General features: G+C 34.1%; 5 protein-coding genes and 1 long non-coding RNA gene across 16 annotated transcripts; 4 read left to right on the forward strand and 2 right to left on the reverse strand.

Annotated features, from left to right (window-relative positions):
• Position 1: 1 nt before the first annotated feature.
• Positions 2–9,467, reverse strand: Orp8 (Oxysterol-binding protein-related protein 8). Of its 6 annotated transcripts, XM_076376877.1 has the most exons (18): positions 9,309–9,463; positions 8,523–8,807; positions 7,859–8,001; positions 7,551–7,592; positions 6,407–6,535; positions 5,261–5,313; positions 4,960–5,190; positions 4,740–4,884; positions 4,449–4,670; positions 3,607–3,761; positions 3,354–3,532; positions 3,097–3,274; positions 2,897–2,993; positions 2,503–2,825; positions 2,181–2,429; positions 1,951–2,118; positions 1,259–1,434; positions 2–1,187 (listed from the first exon to the last, which is right to left on the reverse strand). In XM_076376877.1, the coding sequence occupies exons 3-18, from the start codon at positions 7,992–7,994 to the stop codon at positions 956–958; spliced, it is 2,715 nt and encodes a 904-aa protein (XP_076232992.1). In that variant the 5' UTR covers positions 7,995–8,001; positions 8,523–8,807; positions 9,309–9,463; the 3' UTR covers positions 2–955. The 6 variants fall into 6 exon arrangements, with proteins under 6 accessions (XP_076232992.1, XP_076232991.1, XP_076232993.1 ...); XM_076376876.1 differs by lacking the exon at positions 8,523–8,807 and having other exon boundaries at positions 9,309–9,467; XM_076376878.1 differs by lacking the exons at positions 8,523–8,807; positions 9,309–9,463 and adding an exon at positions 8,188–8,280.
• LOC143178326 (uncharacterized) lies at positions 3,691–4,837 on the forward strand. The gene is made up of 3 exons (XR_013001763.1): positions 3,691–3,874; positions 3,966–4,082; positions 4,746–4,837. It is a non-coding gene; the product is annotated as an uncharacterized LOC143178326 (long non-coding RNA).
• Positions 9,468–9,723: 256 nt separating the features above from the next.
• On the forward strand, positions 9,724–11,988 carry Taf7 (TATA-box binding protein associated factor 7). The gene is made up of 7 exons (XM_076376886.1): positions 9,724–10,055; positions 10,167–10,295; positions 10,364–10,444; positions 10,509–10,875; positions 10,950–11,300; positions 11,376–11,545; positions 11,618–11,988. Exons 1-7 carry the CDS (start codon positions 9,969–9,971, stop codon positions 11,639–11,641), a joined length of 1,209 nt encoding a protein of 402 aa, XP_076233001.1. The 5' UTR covers positions 9,724–9,968; the 3' UTR covers positions 11,642–11,988.
• Positions 11,989–12,073: 85 nt separating this feature from the next.
• LOC143178324 (small integral membrane protein 14) lies at positions 12,074–15,018 on the forward strand. Of its 5 annotated transcripts, none has more exons than XM_076376888.1 (5): positions 12,140–12,270; positions 13,282–13,395; positions 13,895–13,949; positions 14,020–14,165; positions 14,228–15,018. In XM_076376888.1, exons 2-5 carry the CDS (start codon positions 13,321–13,323, stop codon positions 14,270–14,272), a joined length of 321 nt encoding a protein of 106 aa, XP_076233003.1. In that variant the 5' UTR covers positions 12,140–12,270; positions 13,282–13,320; the 3' UTR covers positions 14,273–15,018. The 5 variants fall into 5 exon arrangements, 3 of the variants coding, with proteins under 3 accessions (XP_076233003.1, XP_076233002.1, XP_076233004.1); XM_076376887.1 differs by having other exon boundaries at positions 12,192–12,320; XR_013001761.1 differs by lacking the exon at positions 14,228–15,018 and having other exon boundaries at positions 12,074–12,270; positions 13,249–13,395; positions 14,020–14,104.
• A 2,120-nt stretch (positions 15,019–17,138) lies between these two features.
• LOC143178322 (zinc finger CCHC domain-containing protein 8 homolog) lies at positions 17,139–19,648 on the reverse strand. 2 transcript variants are annotated; one of them, XM_076376884.1, is made up of 7 exons: positions 19,258–19,648; positions 18,904–19,153; positions 18,496–18,800; positions 18,198–18,411; positions 17,924–18,107; positions 17,683–17,840; positions 17,139–17,602 (listed from the first exon to the last, which is right to left on the reverse strand). In XM_076376884.1, the coding sequence occupies exons 1-7, from the start codon at positions 19,518–19,520 to the stop codon at positions 17,162–17,164; spliced, it is 1,815 nt and encodes a 604-aa protein (XP_076232999.1). In that variant the 5' UTR covers positions 19,521–19,648; the 3' UTR covers positions 17,139–17,161. The 2 variants fall into 2 exon arrangements, with proteins under 2 accessions (XP_076232999.1, XP_076232998.1); XM_076376883.1 differs by having other exon boundaries at positions 17,139–17,620.
• A 568-nt stretch (positions 19,649–20,216) lies between these two features.
• LOC143178576 (MORN repeat-containing protein 3) lies at positions 20,217–21,315 on the forward strand. Its single transcript, XM_076377316.1, is given in 3 exon segments — positions 20,217–20,748; positions 20,831–21,018; positions 21,095–21,315. Coding segments are annotated over 3 exon segments (900 nt in total). The 5' UTR covers positions 20,217–20,228; the 3' UTR covers positions 21,287–21,315.
• The last annotated feature ends 415 nt before the right edge of the window (positions 21,316–21,730 follow it).

Below are 21,730 nucleotides of genomic sequence, written 5' to 3' on the forward strand. Positions count from 1 at the left end.
ACCCATTTAATTAGGCACACAAAATGTGCCTATCTTTAATAAATGCATTATTATTGACAAAAACGAATACCTTGAATACTAGAACATAGTGTCATGTAAGCATTACTTTGTTTTCACAAAAATTCATTCAATAAATTCTGCATCGTAAGCGCCTACGTAGGTAACACAAACGAAAGTCGTACTATTAATTATCTATCAAAATTTTGGACGAAATTTTTGTCAAGTAGCCGATGTTAATATCTGTCCCTTATTTTATCATCAAATATTGATAACAATAACGATAACCACCTATTAATATACCAAAATTATTATATCTTGGATAACCAGTGTAAAATTTATGTTATATTTAACTTGGAACTGCAATTAGCTCTGATTTTCTTAATAGTTCAGGATACTATAATTAAATTTATAATATATGCTGCTATGTCTTTACAATGATCTTATATGTTATCATTACACTTCACTATTGAGCGATTGCAGTACAGACTACAACATTAGGATCTTTGAATAAATATAATTATTTCCCGCACTCTATCACATAAAATATTATGTACATGATAAGCTCACAGAAATTGTAAATTCAATCCCTTTTACATTGTATAATTCACTGCTATTGTGAGGACCGTTTAAAAGCTGACTAAAATCTTATACCGATTGCTATACACGAATATCCAAATTTTATAACTACAAAGCGGTAACTGAAGATCGAAAATTATAAGTAGAATCAAATTGAACTGTGATTATAAGTTTAAATCTTTGAGTTCAAGATTTTATTCTTCAGCAATTCTTTACGAAAACAATGTGCTTTATTGCCTCCACCGAAAAGATGTATAAATTAGATGCTTTTACATTTAAGAATTTCTCTTAAGGCTTTTCAGATAAAAGCTGATAAGTCGGATAGAGAGAAGATAAATAACATATAAAATATACACTGCGATGTCTCACCTTATTTTGTTCAACCTCCGCTAGGTTCTTCGCTCCATATATTTACAAAGTATTGTACAGAAAAAACAATCACAATAACAACGACTGTGTCTATGAAGCTCTTGAACATACTTATGCTATGATGCTGATCACCTTGACCTCTTTGTCTTATAGCGAGTTGCTCTAGAATATGTTGAATACGATTCAGCTTCTCTCCATATTCCAACATTTGGCGCTCTACATCCTTGATAACATCTATTATCCTAAAAAGAAGTAATTACTGATGAGTTCACTGCTCTTACCTTGCATTAGCATGCAGTGTTAGAAGACTTACCTCGCAGTAGAACGCTTCCTTTTACCTACAGACTGACTAGAATCGGAGTGTACCTCTGCTGACGAACTTCCAGAATCATGAACCGTTTCTGTTAATGGTAAATTGCTGGACAATTGTCTTTTTGAAGATTTCAGTACAGAAAGCGATGAACGGGATTCAGCTTGAAGAAGTGGAACCTGCAATGCACACAATAAATATAATATATGTAAGCGATGTAGAGGAAATTAAAGTATTTTGTTAGTTTCATGAAAGCAAGTAAATGACGATAATCTAATTATATTTTAGAAGATAGTACTGACATTATTGCATCATATATTTTAGAGGGAGCATTTTATGTACAAAGTCTATGATGCATTGAACGTAAAATCTTTGCTGACATATACCTGAACGCGAAGTGTTCGACTTCTCTACTGCAGATGTTAAAAGCAAGAAGGTGTATAACCATAGATACAATATTAACTCTATAAAAAATGTAAGAAGAAAAATGAACATCAGTAAGAGCATAAAGTTTTGTCGCGTAAAACGAACTTTATTATGAGTTTTTATCGAATAATATAAAAAAGGAAACAGCAGAACATGCACAATGACCACTCTAACATGCAGTTAAATGATTATATGAAAGATTTTTAATGTTATCGGTATATATTTAATGCAAACATGCGCTTCGTCGATTAATATTCCCATTCCTATACCTGAGTCTGTGGTTCAGTCGATACGATACTACCAGTACGCATAATTGGTGTTTTGTGTCTGGTCTTCGTACGCACTATATAATCTTGTTCATATTGCACAACATCGTTTCTAGGATCCCATGGTCGGACATCTGCATGTCGATAGACCCAGTTACCCGTGATAATATCCTATTGACAATGAAAAATACCATTAACATTTTGAAATTAACATTAGTTATTAATTGAAATACCTGAACGAAATATTTAGGAACCCATTCTTGCCCCTTGAGCTTTCGTTCTTTAGCACGCTCTCTTTGAGCTTCCTCTAATAAAGTTTTTGCATCTGTAGCCGCAACTTGATCATCTCGATTGATTGCTTGCGTAACGTCGAGCCATAATTTCTCACTCTCCCATGGTCCTTGGTGTTCGAGAGGTACGGTGTATTTTTTCAATCTCTTTTTACGTATTTCTGGGGTTGGATTAAAGAACACACTTTCTTGCTGCAAAATTAATTAGCAGGATATTAATTCGATTCATTACATATCGCATTAAATGCATTTATATCATTATTACCCCCGATCTTTTGTCTGTAATTATAATTTGACCATCCCAGTATCCTGATATAGTGGCAAGCGTTTCCTTTCCGAGTCGTATTGCTCCTACAACTTGATTTAATTGCTCCGCACCGCCGAGGAATGGCTTAAGCTTAAATTCTAATTCGGTATGGTAGCCTGTTTTCTCACAATTTATATGGACCTTCCCACCTAGTTCCATGGACAATGTACCCATCAGAATTCCTTTGCAATGAGCATATGGTATAGTCATTGTATAGTCTTCTCCTCTGGGTAGCATTGTCAATATTGCAACACCATCCAGAACTGCAGATGTCGAATTTCCTGGCAGAAAAGAGTTTCGTGAGAATAAAAATGATACTTTTATAATTCGAAACTAAGCTCTATTTGCTTACCATAAAATTTAGATTTAGCAATAATTGTAGCACTAATAGTAAATCCATCTTGTCGATTTGTAACATAGAATCCTGATATAGGTGGATGGTGGGATAACTGTAGAAAGGTATTACAAGTGGTTCAGGGCATTTAAAAAAAAAATACTTACACATATATGTAGTAAGCATAATTAAATCTTTGAAGCAATGAAGTATCTTACTTGCTCTGCTATATAGAAAGTCCTTGAACCATTGAAGTGCTGCCAGTAGCAGCGGAAAGTTTCCCCCAGGAGTGGATTATAAGGCTTTTTTAAACCCTGAGGTTTTTTATAGAAACCAGACAGATACCACTTAACTACTCCTTTCATACGTGTAAACGCGTCATCTTCGACCACTGCCCTATAAAAGTAAAGTATAAAGCCTAAATGTTTTCAATTGTACATAAACATCTGTAAAAATTGATAATATTTATATTTACTGAGATAGTAAATCTGCGTGATAGTAGGAATCGGCTAATTTCTCTAAAAATGAACGAGGTTCTAAAATGAAAGTCGGTAGAACTACTTTGGACAAGTCCATGCCTGGTCGAACTTGCTTCATCAGGAACCATATTAGAGACTTTTGTTCTTCTTGTAATTCTGTAACGACTTCCCCAGCCTATATGTAAAATTGAACTGATATAGAAGTTTTGTACATCATATAGTTGCAACTAAGAAGATGATTCGTCTTACCACACCAAGAACCTCATGTTCATTCGCCACATATGGAGTTTCATTGATTGTTTCAGGTTGATCTTCTTTAACTGATCCCTCAGATTCACTCTCAGAAGCACTGATTTCTGCGTCAGCTGCTACTCCATTCTCTGGTTGGCTAATGTCGTCCAGGTCTGTGTGTAAGGAGTGCACAGGATCTAGCGTTACTACTTGTGGGGTGTCGTACTGAAGGACATGTATAGAAGGGACAGTCATGCGTCGATTGGAAGAAGGGACATATTTAGAGGTAGTGGATTCGAAATGGGATTTATTAGAACAAACATCGTCGCTTAATGCTCCCACAGAACTTGAAAGTGTAACAATCTCTCTATCTATAGCAGGTATCAGAGATTTCTCACGATAATGTTTATCCCAATATACAACTGCACGGTATAACTGTTGCAACAGTGGAGTCGGCGAAAGGCAAGCACTTTTAGAATCATCTGTCATACAAGGTAAAAACGGCTGTGGGCACGATAATAAACGTCTTTGAGGTGACACAGGTGAGCGAGGAGTATAATTAGACAAATATACTGGGGATATTGAAAGCAAATGGTGACAAATGCCGGGGAAGGAGCGACAATAACGACGCAATTAATATTGGTATCTTTTATCAATAAAACTTAACTAAATACTTTTCTAAACACAGCCCAATTTTGTTAAAATTACTCGTGTGTAAATGTACATATATACAAGAAAGAAGTATTGGAAATAGATGCATTATACTAGTGTTAAATGTATCTTTGCTCTTTTTCTTAAGTGATTTGTATAGAGGAAAGAAAATAGTGTACTTATGTAAGTGCTTATCTTATGAAACTTACCGTGTTCATCAAAATGCTTCTCGTAATCTGCTTCACTCCATTGAGTTTCGTGAGTTGTCGTAGTATCGTGTGGTAGAGCACGTGGTATTGCACTTGTTGAACGTACAATTAGCGAGGAACAACGTAAAGACAATTCAAGTGCATCTAACCAGCATTTGCCAGCTGCCTGTGAAGGAGCTCTAAATATTAAGTAAGAAGTTGGCAAAGGTTGTACAACGGCACCTGAAAAATAGACTTACATAAAAAAGTTGAATTATTAATTGATGTACATGTAACAAATTTATGATTTACCAATAGCTTCTTTTTCTGGACCTCTTGGAGCCCATATCGATTGTTCTAAAGGATGAAATAGTTTAAAACAAAATCCATCCTTTTTGCTTGGACGTTCTATTACTTGGCATGTATTAAGTAAAACTGTTCCCACCCAATGATTACTCTGCAATAATCACACGATTGTAATATTGAGTGCAATAAAAAAAAAATGTTACATATGAATAATAAAAAACAATACTTTTGTTTTTGGACTTTTATAGAGTAACAGTAAACCAGGTTTCAGGATACACCATAATTTTGTCCAACTCTTTAAGGTTCCGCGCACTTTGAGCCAATCACTCATAACAATAACAGTTGGATCCTTGAATGAACTTAGGAGTTCATTGGCAACTCTTTTCTTTTCCATTCGGTAATTCTTCCTTTGAGCCTTATATGATTCTTTTCGTGTTAATTTACAAGAATCCAAAGACTGAAAATTAGAAGAAAATAAAAAAATATATTATTAGTTTATTATAAATTAATAACTCAAAGCTATTTACCTTATCAGATGTATTATCTGTCTTTTGAATAGCTTCTCCCATTGTAGTTAGGCCTATAACAAACAAATTACTTAATAGAATAATAATCAAATGTTATGTATAAACACAGTTATATGCATGAAATTTTTAGAAGTTAATACATCAAAGAAGTTATTAAAAAAGCATTATATATTGAGGTCATTGTGTATTTTAAATTTTTATGTTCATGACATAGTATATTATATGTTATATAAAGCTTCTGAACTAAGTTAATATAGATTGTTTTTTCATGATTTGTTATTTCCTTACAAGAAAACTTTTCCCAGCTTTTTTTTGCATTAATTAGTGTTCTGTCAGGTGATTAAGCTATAGGGATGATAATATTGACTAAAAACTGATTAATGATATTATGAATTATCATGTGAAAAATTACATAATTAAATTGTCATTGATCTGATTTAATAGTTTTAAACAATGTGATAGCATTTATATGTACAATTAATTAAAATTAAAAGCTTCAAAGAAATTCAGCTTATGACATTCGCATAACAAGCTTGACAAATTCAATTGAGTTATCATATCTGTATGATAAAACAAACTTATCATTCTATTAAAAAACACACAGTTAAAGGATTTATAAAATTTTTTAAATCAAGATGCAGAAGTACTTTTCATAAATAAAATTACTGTATGTAACATAATTTTATTAACATAATCCATTATGCAGTTAGCATCTTTAGTCACCATTAGTTTTCTTTACATCTGTATCAAAAAGCTATATTTAGTACAGCATATTAATTCTATATAACAGAACCATAAATTGAATAGAAATCAATGCATAAAATAATATTAAACATAGTTATTATTTTACTTATAGTTCATACTTATACTGATCTATTTAATACATATATTTGATAGTCTGTCAACAAAAAAAGGACTATACAATATACAAAGATTATCTTATAGAGATTACAGATTCCAATATATGCATAATATGTAGATAAATATGTAAGCCAGACAGGAAATAAGAGGATGCAAATTCCTTATGGCTAATTAACTACTACTTCAACAATTAAAGAGGATTATTAATTAACACAAAAATATTAAAAAGCACCTGGCAAATTTTGTATAATTGCCCATTATTATATTAATGTAACTTTTTTATACCTGGAGATAGTGGAGGTGCAGCAGTTGTTAAATTTACACTTGTTGATAGGGACTCTGTTGATGGAAGTTTATGTAATGTTGGAGTTTGTACTTGAACACTGCTTCGTCGAAGTTGCTGATCCACAGGTTCTATATATTTAGTTTATTTTCAGTTACAGGTACTATTTATCAATATCTTTACAATAATTCACAAAATTATATCTTTTGAATGTACATGTCTAACTTTAAAAATTACAAACTCTTTGCACTTGTTGGCTATAAACTATTCAACAATTAACTAATACAATGAAGATACTAAAATCAAATTACACCATATTACATTCTAAGGTATACATTTTTTTTAACAACACTAATTGTGAACTGCTATTAACATTAATAATTTTCAAAGATAGAATTTGCAATAACACATAGTCATTTAATACAGCTCTGTAATTCAATTGGATATCATTGATTGCAAAAGCAAAAAAATGTTTACATCAAGAAGTAAACACCCTATATATTTTATAGCACAAAAAATATACAATTGTACTATGAAGGTGACATGCACTAGAAAAGAATAATATATTGTACTATTGGGTTTTTGAATCCTATTGATTCCAAAAACTATCTACATGCATACTTCAAAGGCAACAAAGCAAGTACAAAAAAATGTACCTTGTAAACATTAAGGCATGCACTAAATATGCCACATCTACATGCATTGGTCATCTTTACAATTCTGTACAAAAGAAAAATGTTCTAATTTACGCGAAATGCTTTTTGAATAAATTTATGAGTAAATGTACATGTTATATAGTACATTACAATATACTAGTAAGTGAAGAATGTGCTAACAGCATGGATGTATTATGTTAATCCAATATTAAACTTGTTTACAATACAATTTATTGTCGTACTTAATGTAATGATATTAATGAAGAGTTGAACAATAATGTCACTGATTTATATGCCATAAATGTTATAAAGTATTCAACAATGCAAGATGACACACCAAAGTAGTTAAAATGAGAAATACTAATAATATGTATAATCTGAAAACATAGTGTTATACATATGTATATTACACATATCTACTTATTGATTTCCATGATTCTAATACCGAGGCTTACTACTGTATACACACAATCCATATTAATAAGCCTACCTAGCTTACTGGGTAATGTACCACATCCACTGTCACTAATACCTTTAAATAACAATTGTTTATGCTATCAGTACTGTGGTCAATAATTAATAAATTATTATTTCACGGATGATAAATATATACATAAAAACTATTCACTGATCCGATAATCATCTGATCAGCTACGAATGAACACAGTAGAAATTATTAAACTTTTGACAATTCTATTATGTTACATAAATAATCACCAAATTTCCCTTAAATAGTAAATTCTCTTTGAAAATGCAAGAACAACCATATACAAGTCATATAACATAAATTTTACTTACGATTACTGAGTGATCTGCTAACATTTGGCGGTGTCATGGTTTTAAATGAGTCAGAAGTGCTCCCAACAGGCACAGAATGAGCATCTGACTGAGATCGGTGGTCACCACCTGGCACCACAATGGGTTGGGAACTCATTATGGATCTATCGAATATTAAAATAGCATAAGTTTCATAGCCATAATAAACACAACTAATCCATAAGCAACACAAACTCTCATTAAACAAGCACAAAGAATTACAACTAAGTTTCAGATTTTGAATGGATTCCAACCATTACACAAGGGACATACATAACACAAGTCAAGAAATTAATACACATATTACTCACTATTAATTACTGTAATCAGAAGAATGATATACAGTTATAGCAGACCCAAAACATATAATGCATGTCATTGTGAAGTGCTATGTAATGACATTTAAATATATACACGTACTGCTCTCTGCATAAACAACAAAAACCACGTTATACCTCTCGGTGAAACAAAAAATATATGAATGAAAAAGGAGAAGCAACTAAAACTGAAGTAAAGGGAAAACCGAGGCAACTCGTTCGACACTTAATTCAAACTAGCTCGAAACGATAATCCTCTACTAACGAGGGAACAATTTGCCGCTAAACGAGATAAGAAGGATACGTTACATAAAGCGTCCACAACTTACCTAATTTCGGGACAACCGAGCAGTCGATACTTTGCCTATCACGACGACTAATCGCGACTAAGGGACAGATATTAAAACACGACTGAGGAAATAATTGTCAACTTCATCATTATACACGATCCCAATATCCCTGGATCCGACACACCTCCCAAATCCGTCTTTCTTTCACTGATAGAATCGCGAAAACATTCGAGGCGAGAAAGCGAGCTTTACACGGGCCTCGGGAGCACTAGGGCGCGAGCGCGAAGTCTAACGTTCCATTGATCACTTGCTGTTATACCTTAACTATAAACATATGGACCTGCTAAGTTATTCAGAAGAATATTCGACGTATAACCACGCAGCAGGTGTATTTCCTCTTATCGATGCGACAAGCGACAAACATTGATTCGGCGATAGGGAAAACCGTTCGCATTCAGCGGATTCTGTTTTCGCTGCGGCAATGAAACAATTATGCACATTTAACGCGACTCAATCAAACTAATTGCTCGATCGATCGTTAAAGAGTCTAGGGAATGAAAACTATCGGAATTTAGACGAATTCTGCGGGTCCTGAAATCGGTCGCGAAAATGCTGAACGATTTCAGGAATTTCCGCATGAACGATGGACTGATGAGTTGAGATTATCGATGCAAGTGCGCAATGTGCACGTATTCTCGGCTATGCAGGAGGAAGAAGAGATGAAGATTAAATTTGCTTGTAGCGTGGCTTTAGAGAGCGATCTTGGCACAGTTTGAATTGTGTCGATTATTAGTTCGAGAAAACCATGGTTGCGAGCTTATTTACCGGAACTTATTGATATTGATGCCCATGTGTGCCTTCACATGTTACGCCGCACTCGATCAAAAAGTAGAGATGTTAAAGTGTTAGAGAAGGCCAGGTTTTACATAAGATGCGGCGCGATTATTCAGACCGAAGGATTTTGAATCGACATAGAGCCGAAACGCTGCGGTGTTCAAAGCAGAACTAAAGCGAGATCGAAATGACACGCTATCTATACATTGGATTGAACGTGCTGTACATATATTGGCTCGTTATTACGTCATGAGTGATGTCACTATCAATCACTTTTTTTCTTCCATTTTTTCTTTTCATTAATATTGTGAATTGAGGCAATTGAATTTTTTGTTTATACAATAATGAGTAGACGCAGCTCCACTGGTATTCAATTGCCAGCTGTTATTTGCTTGGGATGATTCGATTCTAATCTATATCATATTACGCTCAATTCAGTGGAGTCAGTTTATCAGTGTGTTTACTAACTTATCAGGAGTATTGCTATTGTATTACATTCTACTTAATATTTTATAAGTGCGTTTATTACACTGTTTGAATAAGAATTAAGTAGCGTGTTAGAAGCTTGGGAATACATACAGTCCAATACAATCTATTGATAGTGAAAGGTTGATTGCGTTGCATTATCAGCAGACGCAGTTTCGAGGAAACATGAACCGTCATCCGAATCCTGATTACAAAAATCGCAGTGAGCCTCAAGTGGAATTGGAAAGCCAATTTATTTTACGTTTACCACCGGTAATTTAATTGTTTTTAACGATTGCCCATGATAATTGAAACTAGGTTAGGTTATGAAATTTTGTTTATCTAGAATGATAGCTATTTTTAGAAATCTATTGATGTTTTTAGGAGCCAGCACGAGTTTTAAGAGAAATTTTGCGTAGTGGTTTACCTTTGAAAGATAGACTGAGCATAAAATTGGAAAGTGATATGCGTTATGGAGAGGTTAGGTTTGACCATTGGCTACTTCATACTAAGGTAATTTTATAATAGTTTAATTGACCAGTTACTTATTTATATTATCTAATAAAACATTAAAACCGTAGGTTGTGGATTTGCCAACAATTGTGGAATCCTTGAAGACCATTGATAATAAAAGCTTCTACAAAACTGCTGATATATGTCAGGTATAAGAATCTTATTCAAGTAATTTCAAAATTTTTAACTACATAAAATATTGATTGTTTATAGTTGCTGATTTGCAAAGAGGAGGATGATCATACTACAACAGATGAAGAATCTCCAGTAAGACAGAAGAAAAAAGATCCAAACAAAGTAGATAAAAAGTTTTTATGGCCACATGGTATAACACCTCCCACAAAAAATGTGAGACGCAGAAGATTTAGGAAAACCTTGAAGAAGAAATATGTAGAAGCCCCTGAAATTGAGAAAGAAGTAAAACGTTTGTTGAGGGTAGATAATGATGCTGTGAATGTTAAATGGGAGGTAATATGTGAAGATGAGGATCAGTCAAAACCGAGCAAAGTGTCATCATCTGGTACAGTGAAAACTAAAAGGGAGGGCATGAATGGTAACACTTCTCAAAGTCTTGATGTTGGTGAGTATTACAAATGTAATATAAACTTATTTTATGGAATTCCTATGAAACATCTTTATCACATTTGAATTTAGCGGAACATGATATATTTGGGGAACCCGTGAGCGATAGTGAGGACGATGATGAAGAAGCAAATATAAACGTCATGGAATTGGATGAAAATAGCCGACTTTCTGCGGATAGCAGAGTATCGGATTCGAATTCCATGCATGCTACATATTCAGAAAGATCTAACATTAATACAAATACGAATAGTAATCTTGTTACGGAGTTCAGTAAGGAAATGTTCCAGAATGATAATAATATTGAGATAGAAGGAGAAAAATCAGCAGATACAACACCGACAAAAGTACCCAAACTTGAACAATTCCATTCAGAATACATTATTCCGGAAATGGAATCACCACCCGCCTCTTCGTCAAAAGGTATTCTACAAAATCTGTTAAGGAATCATTATGTACTTCGATTACAAACATAATTTTGGGGGGGAAATGTTTCAGATACTTTACAAACGCGTCTCGCAACATTGCATGCAGAGCTAGCCGAATTACGGCAGAGAAGGCAGCAACAAGAGCTCGAAATAGCTAATATCGAAAACGTTAAATTGAGACAAAGATTTCAAGAAATATTGGATAATTTATTAACACAGGAAATGCAAAAAGTTCAAGAGGTATTCTGACTTTTCTATAATAATGTACTATAGTGTAAGATTTACTAATATTCACTAATTCTTGTGTTTCAGATTCAGAACTTAGAACTGGAGTAATGTTATTAGAAGCTGGCGTTCATTGAACTTTCTAGAATAAAATTTATCTATATAATTTCTCTTATCGTTTTTGTTACTCAAATATAACGTTTCATTGTTTTAAAAAATAGGGTCGCGATGTATATAACATACAAATAAAAAAATACAAGGATTTTAGTTTCGCAAGTTCCTAAAGATGCCGTTTCAAAATGCAGAGGGCGCAACATAACCAATTTTTACGAGTCGGTACTTCAGATCTCTAGAACAAGCTTCCATAGGACGATAGATACATCCTTTACTTTATGGTAGATCTGATTAAATATCGTATCAGAATCCAAATAAATAAACATCTCCCCATACAATAATAATTTCCCTTATCAATTAATCATTATCATTTACGCGCCACGTTTTCTTTACCTTCGGTTTAAAAAGAAACGTTACAAGTTTTGAAACATTGCGCATTATGCATTTGTGCAACGATTCGGTGCTCGATAATTGGTCGTCTGCGCACCAATGGAAGCTCAGTTTGCCTCTTCGACTGCAATATCAAGATACGGGGCGACAAGCGCAATGGCTGGCTCGTGTCGAATGTAAATACATTGCAGGCCTTTATATTCTCCCGCAGTGTCAAACACTATCGTGTCAAAAAGGTAACTATCCTTCCTTGTTTCTTCTTCCTGCCCCTACTGTATTGACCAAGGTACGTAAAAATATTTTTCTTCAATTGTTATTCGTTCTACGATCGTTGTCTGTTTAGAATGTTATTTTTTCATCTGGCGGCAATGTCAACTAAGTAGAAGCATCGTAAATTCTTAATTCCCATTCGATCATAATTCTACAATTTTTTTCCATTTTCATGCAATATGGTTGTCGATTAATGTTCTCTTCAGTATCTCTTCCGACTTCTATTGCATTCTAAATTCCAAGATTCGGTCGTGCATATTGAATATAAATACTTTCTATGGGACTAAACGTCGTCTACTACCCCATTTTGAACGATATTAGATACTCAATTTTAAAGCATCCTTTTGAATTTGGAATGAGCTATTACACAGAGCCATTTTTAGACTAGTATAAAAATTGAAAATAGATAACAGTGGTTTTGGCAAGTGTCAGTAAATTGAAATGAAATATTTCGGTAGGATTGTATATTCCAGATTGACGCAAAGCTGTCAGATGTAAGTGGCCTGACATTGCCAGCGAGATGCGAAAAGAGGAAGTGCCACGATGCACTTTACAAGTAGATTGCGATAACTGAGCGGAAAATATTGAGTAACTGTAAACGTTAAGTTGTAACGTTAACTATTATACTTAGAAATGGTATAACAGTTTCACAGACATCTATATAAACTAATCCCTGCAAACGTGCACAGAGTAATACAATAAAACAACAATGTTCATATTTTATTTTCCGACAATATTCAACGTATCCTTAAATAAGGTCACGCAGTAATCATAGCAAGATCTAGCACTGTAGTATATCGTTTCTGTCCAATTATGTACAATTACGTTGAGTATTCGCAACTGCACATTACTTGACCATTATATTTTTACGTTCATTCGTAATTACGAAATAAAATTCGACCGTTATCGTGGCTCGTAACAGTGTTTATTTTCTCCTAACGTAGCACGCTACATTGCGATTGTTATTTCGTCTTCAGACGTAGAACCCACGAGCGAAAGGAAATTTGCCTGCAACGATGGCCGACAAAGCATTTGATCTCTGCGAATGCATATGGTCCCACCAATTCGCCGTGCAACGTCTGCTGAATATTGTAAGTGTCACTGACCGAGATTTTCGTAGGCAATGAACATTGCAAATTTGCCCAATGTTGCTGGAAATACTCAAAGTAATTGACGGAATTTTTTTACTGTTACTGGATGTGTTCTAATTACTTATGAAAATTATTGGCCTCGTAAGGAGAAGTATTGCAGACTGTTTACTGATGACGTTGTACACGTCTGTTAAGGAAGCTACGTTTTATGACAGCGATATAATATCGCGGTAGACGATAAATTTTAACATTGTATTAGTATAATGTATATTGTGTGCTCAGTACTGTTCACATATGAATTACAAATTAGTAGATACGTTAAAATTTACGAAGACAAAACTTCGTTCAAGTTGTTCCGTCTGATTACCTCATTTTCTGACTTTCGGCTTGACCTAAAAATGTTGCAATTAGTGGCCTTGCAAATGTTCCTTTGTCAGCGATAAATCGAATCGCAACTCTAAATAATTTTGTTGGTTCTATTGGTTTTCTGTTGTTTCAGCTGCGGGAGAGCCAGAGTTACTGTTCGGACACCGAATGCTTTAATCTATCACGACGTATGTGTCACAGTTTTTCGGTAATGATTGTTTAATTTATGTTCATTTTTATCTACAATCTACTTTTCAGTCCAGGACCCACGTGATGATCAGTCGTCCACGGATTTTCTCACGGTCTGCTTGATTGTCGCATTCGGTTTCATTATGTACGCCCTTAGACCGAACTCGCTTCGTCAAATCAGGAGTAACAATGCTAAAGATCGAGATAACGGACCCGTGAGTTCCTACTTTTTTTCAGTATTAATTTGCTAATTTTATACTGAATGATTTTTTTCTAGAACTCGAATGATGATCCTCCTGTGCCGCCATCGACAGCACACTAAAAGTGTTATACGATAACACGAGTTCTCGCGTGGATTTTCATAGTAGAATCTACTGAGCTTATGAAAAAAGAGAGTAAATAGGGAGAGGGAGAGGGGAAGAGATTCGAAAATTGACTCACGCTACAGCTGAGCTGGCCGTGGAGCTACAGGTATTGTTGTACAGTCAGTTCTGCTGCGAAGAGCGTATTAGCGATATTATTATATGTAAAAATCATCAATGATGTGTTAAGATTGCATAATATTAGGATATTAATGATCTGAACTCTTCGTACACGCGGTGAACAGCGCTTATTCTTTCTCTCTCTGTTCTGGGTTTTACTGGGGTATTTACAGGGGTATGTATAAAAGATATTATAAGAATATTTTCGTTAATTATAAAAATAAAGGACAGGAATCTCATTCGTAATTACGCCCCAAGTGACTAGAGAAGTCAACACTTTAAGAGCTTATGCTTATTCTCAAAACCATCCAATCTATGGTGAGTATAGATTCAAAGTATGCTTCTCTTGCTCTCTCTCTCTTTTGTTTTTAATCAGATTGCTCTACAGCGTTTTGGAAATAACGCTGAAACACATCACAAGAAGTATTAAATGTATTTTAATATTATTGTAAATAGTCCGAGTACCTACAATCTGATATTAATGTTGCACCACGGTATTTACGTTAATCTCGATTCAAAATCTGTTCAAGAAATGTAAGTTGAATTCAATGATGAATTAAAATTACATGAAACGAAGTGAATATTATCTATCGGCGCCCATTTATTTATTATTCTGTTCTAATGTTTCTAATTTTTGCAATACATTATTTTCTATTCGTGCGAGAATGAGGGCGTTTCGTTATCAATTTGTGTTAGCAGTGTTTTTCGCGCAGAAAGCACCGGTTCTTGTTACATCACCGAAGTTGAACTGCGTTGGGCACGATTAGTTTTTCTGTTGATTATTGTTTAGGAATTATCGTGTGTGATTGGCAAATCGGTAGTTCGCGGTTCAATGTGCTGTAGGTTCCCGGCTAATAATCAATAATTATCAATACCAGTTAATACAAAAGAGATTTTGTAATAGCGATTTAACAATTTCTTTAGAGGGAAATGGTATAAAAACTTATATATAAGTGTAACAGTATTACTGTTTACGCATTCAATACTAATAAAAAATGTTAATTAAGTAGGATACTTTCTTAATAATTTGTAATATCATTAATATACTTTTTGCTAAAGATAGTACAGTGTTTAACGTGATTGTAGCGTAAAGATAAATCCGCGGATATTTTGCATTGGGACAAGACACTTACGATACAATTTAGTTTCTTCCATGCTTATACATTCCAGTATGATTTCGACAATAAAATGGGTATCGTATGCTGTATATGTATATATATATATATATTACACTGTTTTTTTTGCTTTGATTTATACAAAAATAGCTTAAAATGTCATGAAAACGTGACCTATTAATAAAACTTTTAATTTCTTCCTTTTTGAAAAATACGATGTCGTCGATCAATTAAGTAACACTATTACACTAAGATTCGCTCAATCACTATTATATTAGTAATTCCTATCTAATAAAAATTCATAATTTTATACGTAATCATAAATGAAAATATTTACACACAAGTTATACACGAATATTAAATATTGTTTACGATTCACGAAACGAACGAAGAACATATAACTAGAGAACCAATTTCTTTATATAATTTTTTGATACTTAAAACTGATAAATGCCATATACACCTTTTGTTTTATTCTACAAAAATGCAAAATAAGATTTACGAAGAATAAACTTAACTGAACTTTGATTAGCTTCTCTAAATTACTATGTGGAATATTTGTATTATTTTTATCACCATTCGTATATTATACATTATGCAGCTGTATGAGAAATAAATTATTTCATGAATAGAGTAACAAGAGGTGTATATTTCAACTGTGTTGTTTAAGAGCTTTCTATTATGCACTTTTCTTGCATACTTACAAAAGACACGTTTGTATTTTATTTACATATGTACAACGATAAATTAATGGATTTTTTGCTATTATTGATCTTCCTGTAGAATAATTTTCATAACAATGAAATGTAAGCTAATAAATAGTTGTTTCGGATCGTAACTCGTTTGTAGTAACATAAAACATATGCTTTGAACTTTTTACTAACATTTGTAATTATTACGTAGTACGTATTAATGACAAATGTTATAAATGCACACACATAATCGGTGTTGCCTTTTACTGGAACATTACTGCTTTTTCACTATGTACAACGTTTTCATTCAAAGTAGTCCCAAATAAAGTAAAATTTGAAATTTTTTTATCAATTATCAGGTGATCTTGTGTTCATGTACGTATAGATATATTATATAAAAAAAACTCCGTTACCGAATAGAAAAATACTATATTTTTGTACTTTTCGAACATGAGATATTTCCAAATGTTGATTAAAAATTATGAATTTTTTTCTACTTCTGTGACGTATGTAGGAAGACCAATTACAAGGACGATTGCATTTCACTTTGAGCTTCCTATAGTATTTTTTCATTCTAATTATGCGAAACCTTCTATTTTTAAAATACTTCACAAATTTGAACAAATTTACCAGTCTAGAACCAATAGAACTAACTACACCAATGACGAGACAAAAGTAATATGAATTGTACAAAAGACCTTCTTCAATCAAAGTAAGTTGTATCGCATATTTTCGAATATAAAAACTACATGATTTTGTAATCAATGAACGTATTTTCAATCTTTTAGCACAAGAAAGAAAATGTTTCTATTTATAAAATGATATATAGTTTGAGCCAAAGCACATCTTGTTATGCTTGTTCATTGTACCCTTTTGTCTCTTCATGTACTTTCATAAGCAATTCCGGTTATTGCTCACTTTGTCAATCTTGCTGAAGTCGCGCTAAAGTATTCCTTACTTTCTGCAGAACTCCAACCATTTGTTCATACTTACCAGTCGAATCCGGCAGATTCTCAAAATTGATTACGTCACATATATTTTTTGAAAATTTCTCAGATGATGGCAATTTATTGTATGGAGAACTACTCTTTAAGACAGGTGTACCTAGATCAACCGATTTCACACTTCCGTGGCTCGAATTTAACGTATTCCGACGTGTCCGATTTGGTTCGGGTGTAACTTCATTACTGGGCGGTGGCATGTCCGATTTTACCGATGTATCCAAGTCGTTACTTTTCGACGAAGCTTCAGCACTTAACTGTGGACTCGATTTCTGAAGTTCGACAAGTAATCGCTTCTTCATGTTTTCTAAATCCGATAACGATGGCGAATTCGTTCGAGAAGTCGGAGACGCATTATTTTCCTGTAATATTCCGAATAACTAATATTCAATTTGTGAGTGATATCGACAGTTATAAGTAAAAAATTCAGATTAAAAAATACTTTGCGATCTGTAGGACAGTCAGAAAATTGTAATTCTTGAGAATAACAATCTGAATCTTCAGATGGCTGTGATGGTGGTTCTGGTGGTTTCGCAATAGATTCTTTTGGCAATGGTGGTACAAAGAGACCATTAATTGGTACACACTCTACCGGGCTCTCTGATAAAAAATTTATAATTTTTCGTTGCATATATTCATTTTTTGTAATAATTGAATGCTATAAATCATTTTCTCATTTTTACCTTCCACATCTTCTATTTCCATTTCCGCAGATACAGATGCTGGATTATCGTTCATACTATTATTAGATATTTTTAGTTTTTTCCTCTTATATCCATCATCAGCCTGTTTTCCATTCAGCATCAACAACATTGTTTGTTTGCTATGAACAGTCTGCATATGTGATGCCCAATACTGTCCATTCTCCTATTATTCATAATAAGTTTCCAAGAAATGAGCTTTATGAAACTACATTATTCTCACTCATAAAAGTGTTTTATCTGTTAGGTTGCTTACATCACGAGTACCAGGTGGAGGTGGTACATTAAAACCAGGAAAATCAAATATTTTTTTCATATCATACTGATCCCTATCTCCTTCATCAAAAATTGCTCCTGGCTCCTCATTAGGATCACCTTCAGCAACACCATCAGAATTAAATAATGTGATACCAGAATGTTGCAAGCGCGCCTCCTCCAACCATCCTGGAGGATAGCCAAGCGTTCTCATTCTAAGAAAAATATTTTGACATAAGGAACTAAGAAATTTCTCATATTTAAGACAAAACTTGATAAATTTTCTGATGAATAGTTACCTATATATATGCCTAGGCAATTCATAATCTCTAAGTCCTAATGCTTTGCGCAAATTATTACTTATTTGACCTGGAATCATATGACCAAACTTTTGATCATCTCCTAAGTGATACCTCAGAGTTCTTGAATTTCCCTTCATATTGAAATTTTTACGATTTTTATTTATATTAGCTTGATTCCGTGGCTTTGGACAATCCCTTAAATTATGGTTCTCTGTACAATTGAAGCACATAACTTTTGGAGCACAATCAATTTGGGGCTTTTTTTCTTCTTGATTGGTTTTCTCAAATGCATTTTCATATTTCTAAAATAATCATAAGCAGATTACCAGTTGTACCAATAACCACCATAATGAAATGTTACTTTCTGCATACGTAAACACGAGACCCCATAATAGACTAACAAACCTTCCCATATGTTGGAACATCAAGATCATCTTTCAGCTTAGGCTGTGTGTCTACTGTAAACAATGTATCACATATTATTCCTTGACTATCCTCGCTTTCAGTACTAATTTCAACAGATTGGCTTGTAGAATCTGCCTGGTCTACATCATTCTCCCAAATCTCTAAAGTTAAACTATCTTCATTCTCCTGAGTCTCAACTTTACAGGATATCAATCCCTCTATAAACACTTTTATCCTATCACCATACTGCCTAAAAATCGCAAATATGAACAATCATTATAAAATACGAAAAAATCGACGACTGAAATAAGTGCAAGGTGCATATTGTTTATAACATCCGAGAGGATCTCTCACCGTAAGGTGCTTTCGTCCCGAAACATAACCCTAAGAAGTGGTTTTGAAACACTTGCGTTATCGCAAGCTTGCGGTTTAGGAGAGTCTTCGTTGTTCTCCTCATTGCCGTCTGTCGTGTCTGTTGTATCTGTTTTGTTCGGCAACGAGTTAGTCTCAATGGATAGTTCACTCTGATCATTGTCAACGACGTTGATGGTATCTTGGCTTGAGTCCAAATCAATCACCTCGTCGTCGGTGTCGCCGATAGTGATCGTAGAATTCATGGAAATATTATCGATACTGGCAGGAGGACATAGATGAAACCGTTCCCAAGGGACTCGTAGATTTCCCACGCGAAAATTCCCCCTTTCCCACTTTCCTTCACCACGGCGTAAACACGACGCGTAGAACTTATCAAGTTTCACGGACGCGATTAATCGTAGCTATAGGGGCGCTCTGAACTTCGGCCTGGCAAACTGTGACACACATTTCTTTGAGTTAAGTTCGCTCATGTAAAAGACCATGCATATTTCGATTACTCTCTTTTCAATTCATCTCTGTAAACTGCTTCTAATGAATATACTTACGACTTACGATAATCTTGAAACGCAAACTGTGTGAAGTATATCTTATTTCGTAAGTTCCATTAAGTCTCAAAGTTTTGGGATCTAATGAACACTTTTCATGTAACTTTAGCAAACGAAATTAGTGTTCTATAAATTCTAAATATTTAAAATGCAACACTTAATCGTTAGAAGTACTGTAACGTAATTCTTTAAACTTTTGAGATGAATAGTAAAGTTGTTACCATTAATAGATGGCGTTGAATCTCCACAAACTTAAGCCCGCTAAAATTTGAGATACCTAAGATTCAACTTAATTTTGTTTCAAAAGAATTCGCGATTAGTCAGAAATTACTTTGGATAACGACAGAAACTGAAATTGAAAACAATTTCATTTGCCTCACTTGAGCTCGATATACAAACTTCATAATGCCGTTCCTGAAAGAAATTAAAGAAACATACAATCAACGTCGCACGAAAATTACTAAAAGGAATGGTCTTCGACACGCCATTTTCAGTCCCAAGAGTAAACGACTTTTTAAAGGTTACTACATAGGTAAATGGAAGAATGACAAAAAAGAGGGCAAGGGCAACGAGCTGGACAGGTAATTATTGTTATTGCAACTGGCTCCAAAATTATGCAATTGAAAATATCACAGAGATGGATGGATATTCGAGGGCGACTTCGTGAATGGCAAAAGGCATGGGACTGGAATCTTAAGCAAAATTTCTGAGGAAGGCATTGCTTATTTAGCTTACATCGGCTACTGGGTACACGGGAAAAAACAGGGATTTGGATATCATTGGTACGAAGATGGCAGCTATTACGAAGGCGACTTTTGGCAAAATAAACGAAATGGTTATGGTCAAATGTGGTACTGTAATGGAGATTACTATCAGGGTAGATGGAAAAATAACTTGTACCATGGCAGGGGAATGTTTGTGAAAGGTTTACACAGTTCGCTGCTTAATTATAATATAGATTATAATTTATAATATATTCGATCTTCATAAAATTCAGTATTGGGTAGCTAATGGTAACAGGTACGAGGGCCAATTTTCCGAGGGCAAGAAAGAAGGTTACGGTATATTTTATCATATAGTTACGGGCCAGGAACAACGTGGTTTTTGGAAGAACGATTCTTGCATACGTGGAAGCATGTCGGACATATATTGGCGACAGTCTGCACCTCGACCAACTCCTTATCCTATTCCACCGGTATTAGAATCGCGATAAAATAGCTGAGGTTTTCATTCCTTAATTGCTTATTGTATATTTCTTGTATGCTCGATAGGTCGGGTTGGTAGATGCTACTAGCGACTGTGAAATTGCTAACGAAGTTACTGAAGATGAACAAGTTGTAGAAACGATTACATATGAGCAAACTTGTAAGAAACCGCCGAGGCGTATCATCCCGGACATATGTGTATCCAAGAACGCTTATTCGGGGAAATATCCATGTCCCTGTTTAGAATCAGTTGCATGAATCGATACTTTAATATATTCCGAAGAATAACACAGGATAAATCGGTCACTTGTATAATTTATTCCGGCAAAAGCGCCATTAATGTATGCTTATATATTACTTGGTGTACGTATAAACTATTTGTCCGTATTCAATATAAATTATGTACAAGTGAATTGCCGCTCCTTATCTTAATCTGTTTCTTCCTATTTCAATTACCGGCAGTACGTTTCAGAAGTAGAAACGCAAGATCGACAGTAGAATAGCGTGCAACATAGAAAACAGAAAGTAACAGAGAATATCGTGTATGCCTTTCATCGGTACAAAGTTCAAAAATCATTTAATGAGAAATCGTCGCATAAGCAACAAACGAGTGGAACTAAAGGAATCGCGAATAAAATGTTCCGCGAGGCAAATGTGTTTTCAAACGAGATATAAGTACATTCAACACGGCCCAGCCACGCA

Source organism: Calliopsis andreniformis, chromosome 4 (assembly GCF_051401765.1).
Source record: "Calliopsis andreniformis isolate RMS-2024a chromosome 4, iyCalAndr_principal, whole genome shotgun sequence".
Classification (NCBI taxonomy): domain Eukaryota; kingdom Metazoa; phylum Arthropoda; class Insecta; order Hymenoptera; family Andrenidae; genus Calliopsis; species Calliopsis andreniformis.